At 42.9% G+C, this 24543-nt stretch overlaps 2 protein-coding genes across 2 annotated transcripts; both read right to left on the bottom strand.

The window, feature by feature from the left end:
- Positions 1-7823: 7823 nt before the first annotated feature.
- Positions 7824-12865, bottom strand: LOC139752202 (uncharacterized). Its single transcript, XM_071668223.1, has 3 exons — positions 11676-12865; positions 11062-11178; positions 7824-8186 (listed from the first exon to the last, which is right to left on the bottom strand). Exons 1-3 carry the CDS (start codon positions 11721-11723, stop codon positions 8028-8030), a joined length of 324 nt encoding a protein of 107 aa, XP_071524324.1. The 5' UTR covers positions 11724-12865; the 3' UTR covers positions 7824-8027.
- Positions 12866-20002: 7137 nt separating this feature from the next.
- On the bottom strand, positions 20003-23769 carry LOC139752139 (uncharacterized). Its single transcript, XM_071668103.1, has 2 exons — positions 22131-23769; positions 20003-20470 (listed from the first exon to the last, which is right to left on the bottom strand). Exons 1-2 carry the CDS (start codon positions 23758-23760, stop codon positions 20115-20117), a joined length of 1986 nt encoding a protein of 661 aa, XP_071524204.1. The 5' UTR covers positions 23761-23769; the 3' UTR covers positions 20003-20114.
- Positions 23770-24543: the final 774 nt, after the last annotated feature.

The raw sequence follows: 24543 nt of genomic DNA on the forward strand, positions 1-24543 counted from the left end.
GCGAACACAACCATTCACCTAAGAGTGATATTCACTATATCCGAAAATAATGTTGGTGCATTTACACCTTATATCCCATCGCGTTATTCCATAAAAATGTTTGAAAATGTAATTCGGGAATATGCCTTCATTATCTGACTTATAGTGATGATTAGCTCATTTGATATAGATTGTTTCTTTGAGTATGATAAATTCTGCGACTTCTGTCAGAAGTATCTTAAAGTATTTTCTTACTAAGATTTGGTTAGATTGTGCTATGTTAGGTTAGTTCTAGTAATTAGATATCTTTTGAGTTTGTTTCTATTCTGCTGATATTTACTCAACGTAATGTAGCTTCCCAGATAACAATATTAATGTGTAACGCAGCACTACATGATAAACATTGAAAAAAATTGCTTCCCAAAAGCTGGAAGTATTGTATGGGTGCCTTTATCATTTCTCTTGTGAGAATTTATTTCCTATCAGTAGAGGTCTTATTCGCCTTAGTGGGTGGGTCTTCCTTGACCTCTTCATTAGCGGCAGTGGAATCAAAAGCCTTCCATCTTACAAATTCTCCAGGTATCACCTTTTCTTCAACCAACCCTCTGTTCACCGTGATGATGCTCTCCTCTTCCCTATTATACTGGTACTGTTTTGGCCAGTGCTTTCGCGAACTATCTGCATATATTCTTTCCACTAAGGCCTGGATATGTGACTCACGACTGGCTGCTGCTTCCCATAATTTCTGCATGGAGACAGCGAAGTTTAGGAACTCTACCTTTTTCCTCCACTTCCTTACCTATTACCCCATTCCTTTTCTGTAATCTTTCTACTATTAAGAGTTAGGTTTGCAAACATAAGGATCTGTAATAATTTCAACCTTTTTCTTTACTTACTTTTCCTCCATCTAAATGGCCATAACTTGGATCAATATTCGCCAGAAAAAGTAGTCTCAGTGAATTACACAAATAATCTTTTGTTCCACCATTTACTTTATCCCTTACCTCATTCACTCTGAATCTCCTTTAACAATATCATTTAACTGTCATATACTTTAAGTGCAAAAATCCCCCTACTATTGTTATATCAATCTTTTGTCACAGCAACATCAAATCACTTTCCAACCAACCTCTTCAATGTAAACAGGTACCTGTAATGATATTCATGTTTATTGCAGTCAGCCATAGCACGTTTTCTATAAACTAGCAGTTACTTTGTGCACAACCACGAACATGTAAGCAACGTTTTTTTGAGAATACACAAAGTATGATAATATTGGTCTCCGAAATTTTAAGCTCATGGAAGCCGCATGGACTAGCGAATAGAAAAAATAAGGCAGCCTTGAAATTATTGGCAGTCATGACAGAGTAGAGTGATGAAGGGGAAAGACATGAAAAGATCCTCTGTTCCGGTGATGATCTGAGGTGTGAGCCAAGCCAAGCGGCCGCATGCAAGCTTGATGCAGATGACATCTTCACATCTCTCCACCCCCCCGGTAGGATAATCCTAATGGGTGACACTGAACACACTTGGAAAACCTTTTAAGCATATATGTATATATATATATATATATATATATATATATATATATATATATATATATATATATATATATATATATATATATATATATATATATATATATATATATATATATATATATATTTCTTTCTTTCAAACTATTCGCCATTTCCCGCATTAGCAAGGTAGCGTTAAGAACAGAGGACTGGGCCTCTGAGGGAATATCCTCACCTGGCCCCCTTCTCTGTTCCTTCTTTTGGAAAATTAAAAAAAAACAAGAGGGGAGGATTTCCAGCCCCCCGCTCCCTCCCCTCTTAGTTGCCTTCTACGACACGCAGGGAATACGTGGGAAGTATTCTTTCTCCCCTATCCCCAGGGATAATATATATATAGATTTTTTTTTTTTTTTTTTATACTTTGTCGCTGTCTCCCGCGTTTGCGAGGTAGCGCAAGGAAACAGACGAAAGAAATGGCCCAACCCCCCCCATACACATGTACATACACACGTCCACACACGCAAATATACACACCCACACAGCTTTCCATGGTTCACCCCAGACGCTTCACATGCCTTGATTCAATCCACTGACAGCACGTCAACCCCTGTATACCACATCGCTCCAATTCACTCTATTCCTTGCCCTCCTTTCACCCTCCTGCATGTTCAGGCCCCGATCACACAAAATCCTTTTCACTCCATCTTTCCACCTCCAATTTGGTCTCCCTCTTCTCCTCGTTCCCTCCACCTCCGACACATATATCCTCTTGGTCAATCTTTCCTCACTCATTCTCTCCATGTGCCCAAACCATTTCAAAACACCCTCTTCTGCTCTCTCAACCACGCTCTTTTTATTTCCACACATCTCTCTTACCCTTACGTTACTCACTCGATCAAACCACCTCACACCACACATCGTCCTCAAACACCCCACCTCCAGCACATCCATCCTCCCGCGCACAACTCCATCCATAGCCCACGCCTCGCAACCATACAACATTGTTGGAACCACTATTCCCCCAAACACACCCATCTCCGCTTTCCGGGACAATGCTCTCGACCTCCACACATCCCTCAAGGCTCCCAAAACCTTCGCCCCCCCCCCCCCCCCCCACCCTATGATCCACTTCCGCTTCCATGGCTCCATCCGCTGACAGATCCACTCCCAGACATCCAAAACACCCCACCCCCTCCAGCCCCTCACCATTCAAACTCACCATATATATATATATATTTCCTTTTTTCTTTCAAACTATTTGCCATTTCCCGCGTTCGCAAGGTAGCGTTAAGAAACGAGGACTGGGCCATTGAGGGAATATCCTCATCTGGCCTCCTTCTCTGTTCCCTCCCTTGGAAAATAAAAAAAAAAAAAGAGAGGGGAGGATTTCCAGCCCCCTGCTCCATCCCCTTTTAGTCGCCTTCTACGACCAAATTGTTCTAGTAGCAGGTTTAAATGTAGAAGTACAATTTCGGACATTCACTTATTTAGTTGAAAATATGGTGTTCTGTTGGTTGGTTTATGTTTTGCACGAATTTGACCATCATTACTCCCGCAAAGCACTGCCTATTGAGAGATCCCCTTTTATCTAACGCTAGTGTGGAACCTCTAGTATAAACTGGGGGTTTTGGGTGGGAGAAATTTCTAAAATTAGTGAACTGCTACAGAAACGATCAGAATCGTGGTTCAGTAGACAAAAGACATTTGTGAAAATAATTTCAACCTAAAAAACCACCAACATACAAACACACAGGATCTCTATCGTTACGTAAATAATGGACTTTTGGGGGAGAAGTGCAATGATATCATCAACAAAAAATATCGTATTATCCTAAGGAAGTAATTATCTGCAGAGAAATGGTAATGAAAAAAAGAGTCAGATAATTGCCTAAACTAGTGATTCCAAGATAAAATCTCAAAATTCGCTGATGTTCGAAACGTAAATAATACCAATTTTGAGAAGCGTACGTCTGATCTTGGGGGTAAGTGAATAACATGACAGATATGATTATTTCGAGTTCCCATCACCACTAGATAACCAACTTACCCGAGCTACAAATGTAAGGGCTTCCAGCCTTTCCCTGTAACCTGCTCTCTGACGACTCAACGCACTGCATTCATCCACATCCTTCAATTCTGCTTCTTCTCTCACTCGATCTGCATCTCGTCTTAGGTACAGGTGAATGGGTGGGTGATTACACACACACACACACACACACACACACACACACACACTCGAGCTGTGGCTTGTGGATGACTCAATGGATAGGAAGGAGGACTTTCACATTCATGGTTCCGCCGTATCTTAAGGTTTTCCCATTATCCACCGTTACTTGCTAACTGCCTCCTTTCGCTCGGCTTTATTCCGCGTGTTCACTTACTGCTTCTTGAATTTGGCTTTGAATCGTAATCAAATTCGTAGATGACTATACTCTGTTTATTCAGACCTGTCGTTAAAAATCGACAACCGATAGCGTTTATTCCTTATTTGCTCTACGCTCAATACGGGGCTCTGGGCATGCTCAAGAAACGGTCTCATTCCCTATTAAGATTATTATTATGATTTACTGGGGAATGAGTCAATCCTCCTGAGCCAAAATCGCAGTCATTGACAAGAAAACAAATGTAGAAATTACACAGTAAATATACTTACTAAGCGTGTGAAACACACACACACACACACACACACACACACACACACATATATATATATATATATATATATATATATATATATATATATATATATATATATATATATAATGTATACCAACTGATATATTTCTCTCTTGTTTCTCCTCTGATGATGTGATTATCACACGAAAGTGCACTTGGGAACTTATCGTGTTTCATTTTCCCCGTGGACTCATAGGAATATCTTGAGCACACGCAAAATTGTGATCCTTTCCAATATATATATATATATATATATATATATATATATATATATATATATATATATATATATTATTTGTTTTATATATTTATTTTGCTTTGTCGCTGTCTCCCGCGTTAGTGAGTTAGCGCAAGGAAACAGACAAAAGAATGGCCCAACCCACCCACATACACATGTATGTACATATACGTCCACACACAGCACATATACATACCTATACATCTCAATGTATACATATATATACACACACAGACATATACATATATACCCATGTACATAATTCATACTGTCTGCCTTTATTCATTTCCATCGCCACCCCGCCACACATGGAATAACAACACCCATGTGTGCGAGGTAGCGCTAGGAAAAGACAACAAAGGCCCCATTCGTTCACACTCAGTCTCTAGCTGTCATGTAATAATGCACCGAAACCACAGCTCCCTTTCCACATCCAGGCCCCACAGAACTTTCCATAGTTTACCCCAGACGCTTCACATATGGTGTATCGGGTATGGGAATAGCGTCGCAAAAATATATCACACTTGCTCATGCACAATTCACTTGTTTTTCTTTATTTTTCTTATGAAATAATGAGCATATATGTATTTGTAAATGTTGAATCGGCAGTAAGTGACAGTTGAACGACAGTTGATGGCTACGCTCAGTATGGGGAGCTGGAAGCAGCGTATCGTCCGTAACCATTCCGATGGCATTACTTGGCAGTTTAATGTTAATAATCATATTTAGTTTTTCATACAACTATACCTTCTTCGTAATTTTCATATTTGCACATTTATGTTTTATAATAGAATATCAGACGTTATCAATTATGTAGTTTCTGCATGTTTTGTCCATTCTATTTCCAGACCGGATTTCGGACAAATCGCGGTACGGAATATTGGTCGTCCATTTTTAACGACAGACCCGAATAAATAGAGTACAGTTGGCCCAGCTTTGGCATCTGTCCCAGCCCATCTCCCCTCAAGGTAAGCGTCGTCTAAGTTGGGTGGTAATGGTGAGCTGTGAGCTTAGTATTTGTTCTGAAGCTGAACTAGATTAAGGCATGTCGTGTATACCGTCACTGTTTCAACTATAACTAGAGCTCCTGTCAGTGATGTATACTGTTTCTTGGAATTGAACATATTACGTTGTTCATGATGACAAGGAGAGCTAGCTTGGCTGTGTCCCCTTAAGATGACGCCCATTTATAAAATATGGACCATAATATAGCATTTTCTTGGGGGGGGGGGGGTTATTTAGTTTAGTCGTGTTTGGTTACATCATCTTATGTAATGCATTCATCCTATATCTCTCAGGCTGAATGACATCTTATTTTTCTTTGGATAAGATGGAACAAAATGACTAGATATCATTACCTTAGATACGCTACCGGCGGCAGCTTGTATAGCCACTGCTAATGAAGGTAATCCTAGCTTTCCTTTGTAACAGACTTTTGTTAGTGGATTTCTTCGTTCATCATCTAATTCGTTTCCCCATTTGAATGTTTACGTTGCAGATCGAAGTCATATTAAAACATTATATCTACAATTGCTGATGCTGATATGACATATCCAATTGAGATTTTGGGTCTAGATTTCGGAGTAGCATTAACTTGTGTGTACTTAGGGAAATTACGCTGAATAGAAATGTTCTCTTAAGTTCTGTACAAGCATTTTTAAAAGGCTTCTCAGCACAGTTGGGACAATAGCTTCAAGATGTGTTGATTATAGAGCCAGCATTAATGGTGTTATATGCTAATTCATGTCACAAGTAAGCCATTACTGGACTATTTTGTAACGTCGGGTCTGCAGTGAGGTGTCAGACCTGACTGTTGTGATACATGTTATATAGAACGTAGGAAGACCTTACTAGCTACAAATCTAACCTCATCCAATTTTGACCACCATGACGTTGTCTGACCTGCCATTTCCATCTCAACTTTTCATGCAGTCCAAAGGGCTTTTTTCTTTTAGACGAATACAAGCCGTATTGATGAGATTATAACCCTCCCTAAGGTGGATCTCCTCTCTCCCCTGCCGAACTCCCTTCGTGTTTATTCTTACGTTTTGCTTTTGCCCAGAACCAAAAATATTTCCTTCATAATGGAAACTTCCAGCCATGATTTTTTGAGTCGTGTCATCAGTAAGGGTGGCAAGCTGAGACATCCTTGGAAACATTGATTCCTCATCTGACTGTTATTATTACTGCACATCATGATTGCTCCCGTTATGAGTGCTCTTGTGTAGTTTGCCTCCAACACCAAACTCTTGCTTGATACGTTCCTCAACCTTTATTTCTGTGCTTGTCAGTAACATAATGAAAAGTTCTTGTATCAGTACTACGATAAACAAAACCGCTAGGTGCAAACATAAATGGCAGAGGAAAAAGAAACGATCATGTCATGTTAACACAAAGGTTGTAACAGTCGTGTGAGTGGGAGAACATACATGTAGCCTTCTAGTGTAGGAGTGATCAAAATGTTTACCATCCGTGGGTGGAAGGTGAAGATCAAAGAGAATAGACTTGTCCTTTACTGCATCTTTTCACACGGATGTGGCTCCAGACGTATAATATATGTAAAACTTTCACCTCCTCTAAGACATTTTTTTTTTCTAACCTCTAAACTAAGGCGGTTCACAATATTATTTGTAGTCAGAGGAAACAAAGTTTGTGCATCCATTATTGTAAACATGAGTGACATTATTGGTGTCTACTTTTTAACATTGTGAACATTAACCTGAAATATTGTGTTAATGCATTAGTTAACTAGGTCCCGTGACTGTTCAGGCATCGCTTACAAATCCTGAGACAATAACTTTATCCTGAAACAGACATGCACACAGAAATCTTTGTCTCAGCGGCTAAAAATACATGAACAATGTCCAGTCCTCCGTTGGAAGGGCTCTGTGCCTGGAATTCAGTGTGGGACGTTCTGCGTGTGTGTTGCCCAGATATGCCCTCCTACCTGCTCCTCGTCAGTTTTGTGGTAGGCTTACGGGGGCCTGTGGTTGGCAGCTCCAAGCCGCTCCGTACATGCATGCACAGTTGCTCCTTCTCCACATTGTTATGAAAGTTCCTCTACTTCACTAGTACCATGCCAGGTATCTTGCCGAGTATCTGGCTTTTCGCCCACATGTTTTATGTGGCTTCGTTGAAGATGTGCTCCCTGTATGAAGATAACTATGGGTCCTGCATGATGATCTGACAAGATTTCACCACTTCTCATGCGATCTACGTGTGTCACTCCGTGTGAGCCTGAGGCCTCATTTGTGTAGCCTAGGTTTTGCATCTAGTTCATGTTGCGTCCAGGTTTCCGCACTGTACGCCAGAACGAGTCTATATATATATATATATATATATATATATATATATATATATATATATATATATATATATATATATATATATATATGAACACTTGATATCTAGGGATGTTCCTACCTCCTTGCTGACAAACTAAAGGGAATATTTCTCAGTTCCGAGAAAGTGGGCATCAGTTTGACAATATTTCCAGATGCCTATGAAGAATGTAAACGTATATACCATATAACCGTGCCACTACCACAATTGGGGCGCAGATAGGTATATCCTCCCTCCACAGAAGTGGTCATGGCCATGGGTGGTGGCGTGACAGTTTACACAGCAGCTGTGATGTAATACACGACGAGGAACGAGGAGGCAAACATGGGGAAGGCCAGGCGACAGAAGGTGTTGAACCTGGTGGCCCGAGCCTGCAGCATGACCTTCGTGTCCTTCAGAGTCCAGGCCTGCATGGGCTGCACTTTGGACTCCTCCTGAAATGTTAATAAAAACATTTTTAATATAGTTAAATGAGAGAGAGAGAGAGAGAGAGAGAGAGAGAGAGAGAGAGAGAGAGAGAGAGAGAGAGAGAGAGAGAGAGAGAGAGAGTCTATGGCTCATTCATCTATTTCTGATGCTTCCTCACTCACTCGGGAAATGACATATAGGTATGAAATGTGGCAAAGCGGCTGAAATGAATGGGATTGTGGTCAATTTTCTTTTTTTTAAAGAAATGGGATGTTTATGTTGTATATTGTCATTGTATGAAGGGGAGGGGGATAAAGGCGAGTTTTTTTTTTTCAACTACAGAGCCATAAGCATGTCCAGTATTCCTGGAAAACTGTATGGGAGTGTATTGATTGAGAGAGTGAGGGCATTTACAGAGCATCATAATGGGGAGGAACAGTGTGGTTTCAGAAGTGGTAGAGGATGTGTGGATCAGGTGTTTGCTCTGAACAATATGTGTGAGAAATATGGTAGAGGATGTGTGGATCAGGTGTTTGCTTTGAAGAATGTGTGAGAAATACTTAGAAATGCTGTAAGTCCTCCTCAAGATATTCATTAGCAGAAACATTACTAGTAGACGTAGTCCCTTGGGTGTCCAGGAGCTTTATCTTCTTTCTTAACTCAGCAGTTTCTGGCTTCGAGCACTCGGCATTAGGAGTACGAACAATATTGCATCTCAGTCAATCAGTAGGTACTGCTGATTAGCTTTACACTTACGTAATTGATCCACATGCCTTGTACATATTGGACCATCTCAGACATCCGCCTTTTCGTGTGGTGTCCCCAGCACCTCTGCCATCACACCATGAACCTATGTTCTTCACCCGTTGCAGTCTTGCAAGCTCCGGTTGACCAACACTTCATCACCCGGCAGCCATGAGAGGCAGGTCACCTGGCCAAGGAGTACTGCTGCTTTTGCAACGTGTTTGTTACCCTCCTTGGTCACGACGGTACAGCCCCTGTGTACGATGATCCCGGCTTTTAATCTGACCCTCACAGATTAGGTCAGAAGCTAAGACCATTCAATCTAAGGGTCGAACCATCGCGATCAAGGGTTCGTAACGTCGTGGTTAAGGATCGTACCATCGTACATGGGCAGTTAACAAAGGGAGATATATGCAGAATGGTACCAGGTTTTTTGGCCATCATCATTACATATATTCAGTCTCCTGTAGGAGGCTGTGGGCTGATGCTGTACCCCAGACAGCATCGAGCAAGGAACGTTGTCAACATCTGACTGTAACACCTGCTTGCTTTAGACTCCCGCTCGGTACAACACACTCGGCTGGTGTATCGGTTGTTGGTTATTAAGCTGAGGATGTCCAGTAATTACTGCCGTTTCTCGAACAAAATGTTTCAATCTTTTGTGAGGAAAAACCATTATAGGTTATAGTGCACGAGCATCTTCAACAGGGCTCGACGGCTAAAGAATTGGCATAGCGACTAATGTTTTTGTATGTACAAATATGTACGAATCTCTGTTTTCGGGTGGGAGTTGAGTTGCCACTTTGTGGCAGCATTTGTACGTGCATTCTGGTATGTTTATGAAGGACGGACTACACCTGAATGCAATGGGAGCTGCACGTCTGGGTGGGCTCCCTTGTGAGTCCACACTTGCGTTTTGGTCCAAAAACGCAGCCCGTGTGGAACAGACCCATCATCCTCCGTCAGTCATCTTCGAAATAGATCTCAGTTTCATCCAAAAACATTTCATGTTGGTGCTCAGAATATACGCGGTAAAATCTTAGTTAAGAGACAACAGCGTCTGAAGGAAATTATATGATTACTAGTTCATAGTATTGGTTAGAAATCATCCACAGAGATTTCCTCGCCGATTATACAGTTGCAAGGTACTTCAAAGTAATACAATGGAATTCAAACAGCAACAGACCACTGGGTCCCTTCGAAGCTGTTTGTGATGGTGGAAGAGATACGACAGTCACAGATCAGTGGGGTAAGAGTTGAAATAACTACATATCAAAGATACAAAAATGTTAACTTTACATGTAGCTAAGGAGGCGCGAATAATGTCAGTCGTGGATTTGAAACGAAATGTTTATCAAGACTCTTGTTAAATCATACCACTTTCAGCCACTGTGATAGGTAAATCATTACATACGTTAACAATCCTGTTGTTGAAGAAAAGGTATTACGCTTCATTCGAGGTAAAACGTTTGCTCACGAGTTTGTAACCATTACTACGAGTGAAATCAGATGAATCTATCCTAATGTCAAGTGGTTTGATCGAGATTATTGAAGCAATGGATAATTTTGATTGCCTGTATCGGATCACCCCTTGACATTCTTTTCCATTGCTGCAAAGGTCAGGCCTGAGCTATTTTTTCTATATTTTTCGTTCTTCTCTTCTTTGTCTATCAACACTGGAATTAGCCATTTGTTTGGGATGTATTCTAATCTGTACTAAGAGCGCTGAATAGCCTTAGACGCTCCAGTGCTTGGCATATAACCTTAGATTTTATAATCCAATCTAATCAACCTTCTCTTTTCTAAACAAGATATATTTCAAGTACTTTAGTCAGCTCTCATAGGATTTGTTTCCCAGTCTGGGAATCATCTTTGCAGCTCGCCTCTATACTGTCTCCATTCTGTCTGCCTTTCCTCAAGTGACCAAAACTGTACACACTACTCAAGATAGGGGACGCACGAGTGACGTAAAGATTAAGGATAATATCCCAGGACTCGAATTCGATAGTCCTATCTATCTATCTATCTTTATCCATATATAGATAGATAGATAGATAGACTCATGATACTCAAGTAGTCAGAGTCCAGCCAGTGTGTCTGGTCCATCCCTGATTACCTGGTGCATATGGCGCGACGTGTATATACAGAAGACATTACCTGTAGCCAGTTGATGATGACCAGAGCCACCACCACCAGGAAGAGGAACAGGATGCAGAAGACGAACCAGGTGTCCACCAGCTTGAGGTAGGCTGTGTGGGGAATGGTGGCGCTCACCTGCAAGGTCACCAGAGCGAAAGGCATTACCCTGGGATTACTATGTGCGTTCAAGATAACGTGAGAATTGAAGTTGTACCTCCTAATTTGATGGACGTTTCTCTATTATGATCATAGAAATGTTTCTATCTGAGTCGCTAGGTGTATAACCCACTATTTACAAAATGTACGTCGTCTATGACGCCCTGGAGAGGATAGGATATACAACTCACTATTTATATCCGTCGTCTATGACTTCCCCCCCCTGAGAGACTAGGATATACAGCTCTATTTATATCCGTCGTCCATGACGCCTTTGAGATACTAGGATATATAACCCACTATATCCGTTGTCTATGACGCCCCCTGAGAGATTAGGATATACAGCTCTATTTATATCCGTCGTCTATGACTCCCCCTGAGAGACTAGGATATACAGCTCTATTTATATCCGTCGTCTATAACGCCCCTGAGACTTGGATGCATAAAGTGTGTGGCTGGAGGCGGGACACACTCACCTGTGAGAAGAATGTGGCCTCGACCAGCAGGCCTGTCAGGGACACCATGATCCGCTCGTTGAAGCTCCACACGGGGAAGAAGAACACGAGGCACCCGATGATGACGATGATGTAGGTGGGGACGTAGGTGGAGATGACGTAGAAGGTGGACAGGTTGTTGAAGGTCAGGAGGACCGCTTGGCCACTGCTGAAGCCCTGTACCACGCGACACAGGGACTGGCAACTCACTTACCGTGGCTCATATCTATCTACCTTTCTATCTATCTATCTGTCAGTCTAATCTATCTGTCTATCTCCTGAGTGAAAATTGATTTGACGTACAGGATCTTAATTGGTCACTTTAGTCACTGTTAATCCCTGTTCATCCTGACAGTAGCAACTAAGAAAACAGACTACGTCTTTTGAACATTACTAGGCAAGTGCCACTCGTCTTATGAAAAAAAAAAACAACTAGATTTGTTGAGGACAGAGACCATGAGAAAAGTATTATTCTCCCAATGTTGTTCTACTTTTGTACGATATTACCGTTCAAGAGCAGCTGGGGACGTTCGTCTTAATTACAGGTTTAAGATTAATAAGAAAAGATATTACTCTTCTACTTTTTCATAAGTATTTGCGCCACATTTTTACTGAATCAAAACCGAAACATTCTGGTCTCGTACTTTTCAGCCTTTTAGTATTCTCATAAAACTTCCAGAGTAACTCATCTCACCTGTGAGGTTTCTTGGCTAGGATGGAGTACAACGTCCCATCTATCATATCCTTCTACCTCCCCAGGTCATGATTTGATGGCATCTTACTGATGCTTGTTGCATCAGGGACAGAGCACACCAGGCCATGACACTCTTCCCTTCCCCTGAATCCCAGTGTTCTTTCATGTCTGCATGAAATCACTACAAACGTGTTGTTCGTAAAGTCAAATACACTTTCACATAATGAAAGTATGCTAATTTGACTTCTACAAATAGCTATCCATAGTCCTTAACCAAAAGCGTCTCCATTAGGCTCTGTAATTCATCCTTTCTTATCATCCGACCCGATCAATTCATCAGTAACTCCAAACTTCAGTCAAGCCAGTCTTTTTGGTTCCACCACCTTCTCTAATTTTATTCTTGATAATTTAGTGTCTAGTTTCCCTCCTCCATCTCTCCACGGAGCCCAGGCCTCCCCTACATTTCCTGTGTGGAGGATCTACATCCTTTCCTAGATTCAAGTGGACGAGGCCAGTGGCTCGATTGGAATACTCCCTTAAGTCTTGAGAAAGCGTTCTTCTGAGCTCGGTCTCCTTTGCTTGCCTATTTCGTCTCAGTCTTGAAAACTCAAACTTCCCTTTCCTACAAGCATGCCTGATTGCAGCCCATTCTTTAGAAAGGAGACCTTTCAAACCCTTTCAAATATTACCCCAACTCCAAGTCTTTGAAACTCTTTGATCCTCACTTTCTCAAATATTTTGAATACCTTTCCCTTCTCTCTGATCACCAGCACCTCTGGTCCTTCTCTCTCGGGATTTTGCTGAATGTTTTGTCGTGGGCTTTGGTATCTCCAAAGCGTTCAAGGTGTGGCATAAGTCTCTGCTTTCTAAACTTCCATCCTTTGGTTTCCCCTGCTTCTCTGTTTCCTAATGGATGAAGCGATATCCCGCGGCTTATCCTATCGATAGTGGTTTCCCTCAGGGTCCTATCCTATCTCCATTCTCGTTTCATTATCACTAATCTTCTCTCTTCATCCTTTAACCCTATCCACTTTCACGCTGATGATTCTTTTTAACACATATCGATACACTCCCATTCCATACTCGCTCTAATGTTAGTTCCCCTTCTCACACGTAACATATGTACGGGATCTCGGAGTGGGAGATCAATTACTCGATTATATTTAGTGTTGCTAAAATACATTTTCTCCCTTACTTCCCTCTAAGTGTCAGTTGTTCCCCTCAGTTCAGTTTCAGAGGACCACACTTCAGCCCTGTAACTACGAAAGAAATGTTGGAGATAACCATGTAATTCCGATCTATCTTAGAATCTTCACATAATCTGAATCTCAGGCTCTGCTTCCCAAAAATCTGCGGTGCTATGTAGGCGCAATAATCATATTCCTTGAGTAGATTTTTCACGATCACATTTTTTTCTTATTCTGCTCACATATCTGGGTTGGTTAATCTTCCACCTCTCTATTGGCCAGAATGGGATTAAGTCTTTTGACTCAATAATTATCGAGGCATCACATCCCTCTGTCCGCCGTGACGCTGTTGTCCTCTCCTTATTTCACGGGTATGATTTCGGTTGCTCTTCTCATGAGCTGTCTGTGTGTATCCTTTCCACCTTGGCTTGGATCTGTGCCACGTGTCTGGCTGCTGCTTCCCATAGGTTTTGTGTAGAGACGGCCATGACGAGGAATGACTGTTTCCTCCAATTCTCGAGCAGTGACGCTGTTGCATTCTCTATCGTATTTTCATCTTTCCATCTTCCTCTAACCTTTCTGTCCCTCAAAAAGCCATGTCTGCAAACACCTAAGAATCTCTGATTAAATTTTCTAGATATCTTTAATCATAATCTAATTTCATTTTAGCCGAGATGGCCATGACTAGGGCATTTTTTAGCGTACCAAGTCGGTTGAAATTGAAAAAAAAAGAACAAGTTGACTAAGTACTGGTGGGGTGAGGGGTGTACTGTAAGGGAAGCTGTGTACATATTTTAGGTAGGAGAAGTGATCGTGTGTACTAGGAAAGTGTGCTTTGGGAGAAGGGAGAGGAAACATCTGGCGGGAGAGGGAAGGCAATATTTGTGCTGAGAGAGAGAGAGAGAGAGAGAGAGAGAGAGAGAGAGAGAGAGAGAGAGAGAGAGAGAGAGAGAGAGAGAGAGAGAGAATACCTACCAAAGAGGACTTTACGAAAAAGACTTAGCTAGGTGGCAGGGTCATCGCGTACCGCTTACCACACGTTTTGATGACTTAATGTGATCCTTACACAGTCGTCCAGATGCTTCTGTAGTTCATGTATGATCTCTTTTCTCTGGTAGTACAATGATTAGCTTCCTTGCAATGTTCTCGAATATTCTTGTATATCTTTTTGGTATACTTTTTCTACCTTGTTGATAGACTTTTAAGATACTATTATCATTTACCTCTTTATTATCTTGTCATGCGCAAATTATCATGTATTTTTCTCTTCATCTCTGTTCTTACAGACTCTCGTGTTTGCTCGTAAACTGCTCTGAATTCTTCGGAATGTTTATTTCCATTTGTTTGGTTGGTGACCGTGCGACAGAGCAGCATTCAATTTCGCCTCTTATGTATAGCATGAGCTGGGCTAGAATTCTAAGTGTATGAAATTACGGGTACTTTTGGTGTCCCAGTTATATACGTCATGGTTTGAGCTCTTAGGTTCGAATCCTAGTGGCGGCAGTCGGTCCACAGTCAACTCAGGTGTTCTTCCTTTCTTAGCGGTTAGTCGATAAAATGGGTACCTTGCTTAGTGCCGTCTGAACATAAAAAGAAATATCGCCATCAGATTTGACAATTAAATGATCATTCATTCCGATATCCATATAGATGGTCTGTTATCCTCCAGGAAGTTGACGATTTCGTCTGTTTTTCTAACATTTTTACGTTAACAGAAGTACGGCTGATAAGACGGGTGTCCGAAGTGCATTTACTATCTCGTGCTTTGAAAACTGATGATACGTCAACAAGTTTCCAATCATTTGGGATGAAGTAATGGATTGGTGGCATATAAAATGTATATTAATCTTGGATGGGTCAAGTGCATGACAAAAAATGACTCAAAGTTATCTACAGGTTCATTCTTGATTTCGTAGTATAGTTGCATCCATAAGCACCCATCGATTACATCATTATAAACCATCAGTAATATGTTTTGCGCCATGGTAACCTGTACTTGTCCCCAGAATGAAAAAGAAAAAACGTTTAAACCTTAAAATTCTTGTGCTTTCCAACAGGCTCACCATTGCCGCTTCGCTGCACCAGTTACGGTCGAAGGCAAGCCTGTCTATACAAGATGACCAGGCTAGGCTACTCATTTGTCGATCGCGATGGCCCAGAACAGATAGGTAAGGTGATTCGTATGTATTAATATGTTACCTCGGCATGTTTCTTGTCACTTGGCACCTGACCTTTTCTGCAGTGTTATGTTGAATATGTTGGTGATCGGAAAAGTTATTTACCGGGTAACATTTTTCTTTATTCTTGTAAGGTATCGTGTCTGGATCAGTTGACGTGTTCAGATATTGTTCATGTTGCTGTTAAGTACTTCAGAGTGCTCAGTATTCTTTTTATGTCAAGTTCCTCATTGGTGGCCAGATATAAGTTTTTACACATAATTCTGATGGTAAACAGATTTGGTATGTTCCTGTTCAAGAGATCATTTCTTTATTGTCTCGCAATAGTACCTTCATTTTTTCTTGTTTCTTACACATTTGAAGATTTCTTAAGGGTTTTTCTTCACACTGTGAGAAATTCCGTTCCCAAAGTCTTTCTCACTGGTTCCGAGTTTATTCCTACAATCTCCCAGTCATCGTATGTACATATGTTGCCACGAGCCGAAAGATACCCTGGAGTCTTGATTTTCACGTTAATGGAAACTCTTTCCTTTTAGCCATGCATCCTGGCTCCTGCGTTACATAGCCCCTTACCACCTTTCTAGGGACACACACACTCAAGGGGAAGTATTGTATTCTTGAAGTGTCTCATCAGCTTTTTACGTGTACGTACTACGATGTATATACGTGTGTTTAGGACGTAGGTGGTAGACTCGTACTAGGACACGGGATGAGAAACAGGGAGATGAATTGTGGACTAACGGAATACGACAGGTGAGCAAGAAGGAAGGTGATTATTTGATATGTACTAGGAGAAAGGAGGTACGTAGTTGCGTGATGGGAGGGAGATGTGTTGCAGAGAGCACGAGAGAATGTGTTTTTGGGGAGAGTGACCGGTTGATGTGCAACGGGAGAGAGAAGGCGAGATGAGACAATAATGCACTAGGAGTAGAAATGGGAGATATACACGAAAGGAGAGCATTGGTATGCCTAGTGTGTACTGACAGAGGTAAGGTGGGAGCGATGTACTAGCTAGGTGTGGGAGAGAGACGTGTCGTGGGGAAGGAAAAAGGTGTTATGCAAGAAGGAGAGAGGAGGAAGGTATTAGAATGTATGAGGATGGAAGGTAAGGTGTGAGCGGAGGGAAAGAAAAGGTCGGGAGGACAGAGGGATAAGGAAAGACGGCATCATGAAACGAGGGTGTTTTTGAGATATTAAGGGAGATATGTACTGGGAGGGGGTTAGGGAAAGTGTGCATTTGGGATGGGGAATGTCTATAGTGTGGGGGTTGGAACTGGAGGCTGTGCAGTGAGGAGTAACATGTATGCATCGGGAAAGGTGTCAGGCGGTGTTTACTATAGCCAGAGAGGAGCAAGTATGGTGTTGGCCTGACCTCGTTCCGTTCCAGCATGACCTCGGACACCAGGTAGTACTCCTGTAGCTTCCTCTCGCCAAGGAAGGTCACGCCCTTCTCGTCAGGCAGTAGGGTCACGTAGTGCTTGCCAGTGCCTTCTATCGTGACCACCTGCAACCAAGGTGCTCACTTGTAAGGGCAGGAGACGCTCGGTCTTAAGTACTGTAAGCATTAAGTTTATAGTAGCCAAGTCCTCTGTTATTGCTCACACGGACGTCTTCTTTTCTTTTCATGAGAAACGTAATGGAAAACTTATATACGTCTTACAAAAGAATCATAAAGTAAGATCTTTACATTTCTACTTATGACTTACCTAAGAACCTCTAAAGTAAGGCTTCCACATTATTACTTGTATGAGGAAGGTCTGTAGGAGCAGATGGTCATGAAAATATATACCGACACTAAAGCAAACACAGTAAGAGGACGTAGAGCAGGTTTAGAGGTGCAGGTATGTTGTAGCACAGACATCTATGTACTCACACCCCTCGCTCACTCTAACTCTCATTTGGCATCTTTTTCAACCCCTGCACCTCCAGCCGCATTCGCTTGTAAATCTCCGTAAATCCCCCAGGCACTCGCTCTCCTTACTTGAGGTCCATACCCCACTCTTTTCTCTTTCACAAGCAACTTAACTCCGTCATCCACCACTCGCTACCCTTTCTCACTCACCTGCCACCTTCTTTCCGCATACCACTCACTTCTGTTGCACATGTCAGACCCACTTCCCTTAATACCTCCCATTCCTCACCAAATCTCCTAGCCTCCAGTACTTTCACCTTTTTGCCAATCTACACTCTGTCTCTTCTAGTATCTCTTCATACAAGCCAGGTTCGAGCGCATAGGTTCGAATCCTGGTTGCGGCAAACGGTCTGCAGTCAACCCAGCTGTTTATCAACCCTTAGGGGGTAGGACGATAAAATAGATACTTGGCTCAGGCTAGGATATACCAAATAACCTTGATTAAGGGCCCCAGTTGCACGTGTCGTCTCAGCTAACATATAGAAAAAAGGGACATACAAAGTATATGTTTGTGAGTAGGAAAGGTGATTAACGGGCGTAATATTACTGGATAGGAGCGCAAAAGAGAGACTTTTGGTATTGAATGTGCTGGTGGTGATGTCTTGCAGAGGCGAGGGTGAATATCTATAAAGGTTTTCGGAGAAGAGGTAATATTATATGTGTGAAGAGGGTGGTGAAACTAGGTGAACTTAAAAAAGAGACTAGTCTGAAGAAATATCAGGAGAGATTGAGAGGAGAATGACAAAAGACGATTTTAAAAGATGCTAGGGTAGTGAGTGAGGAATGGGAGGTATCATAGGGAAGCACTGCTGTCACTTGCGAGAGATCTGTGTGGCATGTGTAATGTAGCAGGTAGGCAGTTAATGAAGGGAAGGATGGCGAAGTAAAATTGCCGGTGAAAGAGCATTTACAGGGGAGTCCAAACGATTGGGAGATATATAAGAGAAAACGGCAGTAGGTCAATAGTGCAGGGGTTGATATAGAGAGCAAATGAGAGTTGGGTTGAACGAGTATCAGTAAACTACAGAGAAAATAGGATATTTTGGAAGGTGGTTACTAGTGTGAGAAAAACAAGAGAACAAATGGAAAAATTGGTGAAGGGGAAAATAGGGAAGTGGTAACAGATACTGATGAGGAGAGGAGATGAAGTGAGTAACTTGAAGGACTGTTGAATGCGTTTGATGACAGAGTTTATGACAAGGTGGCAGACGAAGGGTGTTTGGGTCGGGATGGTATAAAACGTGAGTCATGGAGAGTGGTTTAGTGAAAAGAAAAGAGGTGGTGAAAGCCTTTCGTGTGATGGAATGTGGCAAGGCGGTTGGAATGGATAGTACTGCAGTCAGATTTCGTTAGAAAGGGCGTTACGTTGTTGTTGACTGGTTATTTAGGATTTTCAGTCTATGTATGGATCATGATGAGGTGCTTGAGAGTTGGCGGAATATAAGTATAATGCCGCTGTATAAAGGCAAGGGGGACAAAGGTAAGTGTTCAGAATATGTAGGTATTATTTCTTGGTAAGATGTATGGGAAAGTGGTGATTGAGAGGGCGAAGGCACGTAGAGAATGTCAGATTGGGGAGAAACAATGTATTTTCAAAAGTGGGAGATGTGTGGATCAGGGGTTTGCTTTCAAATATGTGTGTGACAAATACCTAAAGAGACAGAAGGTTCGAATTTGGCATTTATGGATCTTGAGAAAGGGTAAGTTGGGAATGGTAGAGATGCATTGTTGAGGTCTTAAGGATATGCAGTGTGGGAGGAAACTGCTGGAAATAGTAAGAACTTTCATCCAGTGTGTAAGGCGTGGGTATAAGTAGGAAGAGAAGAGAGTGAGTGTTTCCAAGTGGAGGTTCGTCTGCGGCAGGTGTGTGTGATGTCATTATGGCTGTTTAGTTTCTTTATGGATGAAGTGGTGAGGGAGATAAATGCAAGAGTCTTGGAGAGAAGGGCAAGTATGCAGTCTGTAGGTAGGTGAGGGGGGGGGGGGCGGCTAGAAGTACGTCAGCTGTTGTTTGCTGGTGACACAGCACAATTGGAAGATTCGAGTGAGAAACTGCAGAAGTTAGTGACTGAGTTTGGAAGAGTGTGTGAAAGGAGAAAGTTATGAGTAAATGTGAATTATAAACAAGTTCATTAGGTTTATCAGGGTGAAGGACAGGTTAGTTGGGATGTAAGTTTGAATAAAGAAAATTTGAAGGAAATGAAGGTTTTATAGATACGTGGGAGTGGACTTGGCAACAAATGAAATCAGAGAGGTGCAAGTGAGCCATAGAGTGGGTGAGGGGGCGGAGGTTCTGGGAACAATGAAGAATGTGTGGAAAGAGAGATTGTTTTCTTGAAAAGCGAAAATGGGTACGTTTGAAGGTATTGTATTCCCAACATTGTTGTATGGATGTGAGGCATAGGCTATAGATGAGGATGTGTGGAGGAGGATGGATTTGTAAATATAATGTTAGAGGACAATATGTGGTGTGAGGTGGTTTGATTGAGTGAGAAATAAAAGGGCAAGAGAGAGCTGCGTGGTAATGAAAAGAGTTTGGGTGTAGCACCAGGTCAGTGCCACAGGTCTCCCAGCCCCTGGTGGGATGTGGCACCGGGTCAGTGTCACAGGTCTCCCCGCTCCTGGTGGGATGTGGCACCGGGTCAGTGCCACAGTTCTCCCCGCCCCTGGTGGTTGGGTGGCGGCACTAACCATGCTGCACGTCTGCCTGTCGAATGGGAAGTTGCCCAAGTTGAAGTCACAAGAGGAGATGACCGTCAGTTTCTTGGACTCCACCAGACTGTTGTACTTGCCGCTGAAGATTTCATCTGAGGAGAAGGAGAGGAATGACTGGTGATCTGTCCCTGGGATCATGGATATCACAAGACGAAACAGCTTACATATCCTGAATGGTGTTCAAGTCTCTTGTACAGTATCTTGTTAGAAAACGATTCCTACACTAGATCTTGTTTCTCAAAAAGAGTTCGTTATTTATTAGTTTCTACGACACAGATTCCATATATATTAGACATTAGTGCCCTGAAACTACACGATTCATAAACCGTAACTTATGTGCTAGACAGTGTGCATCACGGGTTATTTGATATGTATCCAAAAAAGTTAGTGGTTTAAGTGGAATAGCTACAGGATAGTGAGCTTGGCTAAACCTTCAGAAATGCGAGAGATGGAAATCAAACTATAGTTTTCTTTTTGATCTAAAACTTCATTTTTTTTTTAGCCTTAGTTGGTTTTTATAAAAGTCTTTATTTTTCTTTGTTTTAGGGACGAAGCGACTTGAAGCAATGGAAGACGATTATGTGTTCTGTGGAAAGTGCGCGTTCATATGCACTATAGACATGATTCACCTCACAAACTTGCACATGTTAACAATTCTTTAAAATGAAAGGATCTGATTTGGGCCTGGGAAGTTGTTTGCTGATGATACAGAGCTGGTGGCAAATTCAGAGTTTGGGAGTGTGTGAATGGAGGATTTCAAGAGCAAAGATGAATAAAAGCAAGGTTATTAGGTTTACCAGGGCAGAGGGACAACAATTGGGGCGTGAGTTCAATTGAATGGAGAAAATAGGGAGGAAATGAAGTATTTTAGAGACTGGAGTGAATATGTCAGCGAATGTAACCATGGTAGCGGAAGTGAGTCATAGGGAGGAAGAGAGGACGAAGGATCTGGAAGCACTGAGGAATGTTTGGAAAGGGAAGTCGTTATCTCGGAGGTCGAAAGTGGGCATGTTTGAAGGTATATTAGTCGCATTGATGCTGTATGGATGCAAGACATGAACTATTAGATAAGGATGTGCGGAAGAGGGTGGATGTGTTGGAAAGGAACTGTTTGAGGACAGTATGTAATGTGAGGTGGTTTAAGTACTTTAAGGATAAGAAAGAGATGTGGTATAAGGAAAAGGTGTTGAGAGAGCTGCAGACGGGATGCCGAATTGGTTTGGACATAAGGAGAGGATGAGTGACGAGAGGTTGACAAAGAATGTAGATGTGTCAGGGGCTGACAAAGAATGTAGATGTGTCAGAAGTGGAGGATCATAGCTTAGCTTTAACGCTCCCGCCTGCCACGCTGGGTCCCGGGTTCGAGCCTGGCTGTTGGAGGTTTGTATGTTTTATGAAAGTGCGCGTTCATAGAGAGAGAGAGAGAGAGAGAGAGAGAGAGAGAGAGAGAGAGAGAGAGAGAGAGAGAGAGAGCTTTAATCAATGAATATTTTTGCTGGGGGAGTAACCCTTGGACAGACGTACCATACTGAGAATTACTATGAAGAGGACGAGCCAAAGTGAATACAGGATAATGGCAGTGACATGAGCAGCCCGTGCCTCTACCAGATGTAGCTGGCATGCATCAGTGCAGCAGACGGAGATTATATAGCAAGCATGACTTCAAGTAACGTTTGGGAGTTTGTGGCTGAGGGAAGAAGATGTGTTGCTGAGGAGATGTCTTGCATGGTTTATGAAAGAGTTTGAATTTACCTTCACTCTCATTTTCGTCGTTGTCCGGGAGAGGGTCGGAGAGTCTGCGGACCTTGATGAACCGTTGTCGCTGGTGCACCGTGCTCGTCGTGTTGCCGTCGCCTTGGAAGTTGAGCTTCGGAATCCATGGCAACTCGCTGTCCTCGTCGACGACGTTAAGCGTCTCGTCATGATTCAGATGAAGGTACTCCAGACGATTGTCTGTCCACCGCAGATGCATGTTCAATTCACAGGTGAATTTGAAGTTGGAGAGATCAATGTGCCGTAAAGACAGTAAGTCGATTTGGAGGTAGATCTTGATGGCTCCGCTCTGATCAGTGCGTGAGGGGGCGTTCGCGTTGTCATAGCCCTTGGGCAGCCTAATGTACTTGCAGTTCACTTCGTCTGATTCGTCCGGACAGTTGGCTTCCAGGTCACACCGGTGCTGGATGTCGATGCAGGTTCCGTCGGCACAGGAGAACTGTCTGTCCAGACACGAGGTCATGAAGAGGCTCACCTCTTCCTTTCCACACACGTCGTTGTCCACCCTCCAGGTGTTTCGACCGATGGGGTAATGGGATGGGTATTTCATATCAAGGATGGCCAGAGCCTGTGGCTTGTCGGCGCGATTCAGTAACCAGAATCCATACTCGGAATCTGATATAGCACTATTTGGTGGTTTCTTTGTGATCTGGGAATATTTGACCCCAGCGAATGCCGGGGACTCTCGTTCATACGTAAGGAAATAGTCGCGATCGAAATGGGATTGCCTGCAGAGCCCTCGCATTCTTATCAGTTTGATTCTGTCAAGACTACAGACAGAGCACAGCTCCAGGTGACATGCCCTAGGGGTCCACACACCATAGTTGGATGGCGAGGTTTCTTTACTCCCAGTGAATGCCATGCAGATTTCTGGGTGCTCAATAACCGTGCCGTAATCTCTGTTGATCTTTTTGTAATTAATGGGCGAGTTGTCTCTGTAATGGGTCCAGTTCTGGGTATCGACATCGCCCGCCACACCCAGCCAGAATGTCTCAGCATAACCCTCGCCGCAGACGTTGACATACTCCAGCGCATTTTGAAAGAGCTGTTCGTTTTCGTACTCGTTCTGCGGCACCTTGACCTCCCCTCCCACGACGTGACACAGACGTGCCCCATCCTGGAACTCACGAAGCTCAGGGAAGATGGCATCGAACTCCCTCTGAGTGTCGCAGTATTCTTCATTCTTCCTGATTTCAATGTCGACACTTCGAAGTGCAAATTCTGCCTCAACATTCGATAAATCCAAGATCGGGAGATTCTCAGGGGTGAAGCTGCGACAGGTGGTGAAGCTGATCATTTCCTTCGTGGTCAGGAGCGTGTCGTAGATCCTCAGGTTCGTCAGGGAGCCACACAGACTCTCGTACGCGTTGAAGTCCTTGTCGAAACTGTCCTGGTCTTGGCCTATGATCAAGTTCCCTCCCTCACGGATCCTGATTGGTGAAAGTGGACGGTTGGCGTAACCACCATATCTGACCTTTCCATTGGTTGCTGCCTTCCACTTCTGCTCCACCAGGTCCACCGCCAGGCACACTGACATCCACTCGCGGAGGAAAACTTTCTCTCGTATGTTCAGCTTCCACCGCCCATCACAACACCGGAAGATGATCATCTGATAATCGAAACTCACAGCTGAAATATAAACATGGCAGTTACGGTCTACTTACACACATGACACGAGTCTGAATGGACCAAAAGTTCTCTCTCTCCTTCCTGTGTTCTCTGACATCAGCGTGATGGAGTCGCACGGTAGAAACACATTTAATACTGTCACCAAAAGGATCTTGGTTTACATCATGATTGGTATTTAGCGTAGGAGGCCAGTGAGTGGGAGTAAGGCAAGTGATTTTAAAATGATGTATTGCACTTTGTCATGGCAAGTACTATTACACGTTGGGTTGGTGCCATGCTCTCCATAACTTATACCCTCTCCGTCTCTTAACAACAGTTAGCAACACGTTGCATACACTACCTTTCACACTCCTCACCATGATCTGAAACAGGTAATCAAACGCCTTACAGGTTTTCTCGACAGTCACGACCATTCATCCAATTCTCTCGATCTCTCTATCCCCCATCGCTACAGATACACATTTCTGATCCCATAGGACGCTCCGACTCCGCTCTTACTTTTGTCTTCTAGTTGGGCATGACCATCCTCTGTCTACCCCGGAAAACGCCAACTTTGACACTCTGGGAGAGCTCAGTGGTCATCTCTTCGTGACTTCTTTACCGACTTTCCCTGGGATGGGTACTGCTTCGGTGGCCGGGATGTCTCATGCTGTGCTGAACGTGTAACAGAGGTTATCTCGGCTGGGATGGAATCCTCCGTGTCGTCAACCGAATCTTTCTTTCACCCAACTGTGGTTTGATCGCTCTTGCTGTGGTGCCTCTG

The sequence above is a fragment of the Panulirus ornatus genome, chromosome 1 (genome assembly GCF_036320965.1).
Source record: "Panulirus ornatus isolate Po-2019 chromosome 1, ASM3632096v1, whole genome shotgun sequence".
NCBI classification, from domain to species: Eukaryota; Metazoa; Arthropoda; class Malacostraca; order Decapoda; family Palinuridae; genus Panulirus; species Panulirus ornatus.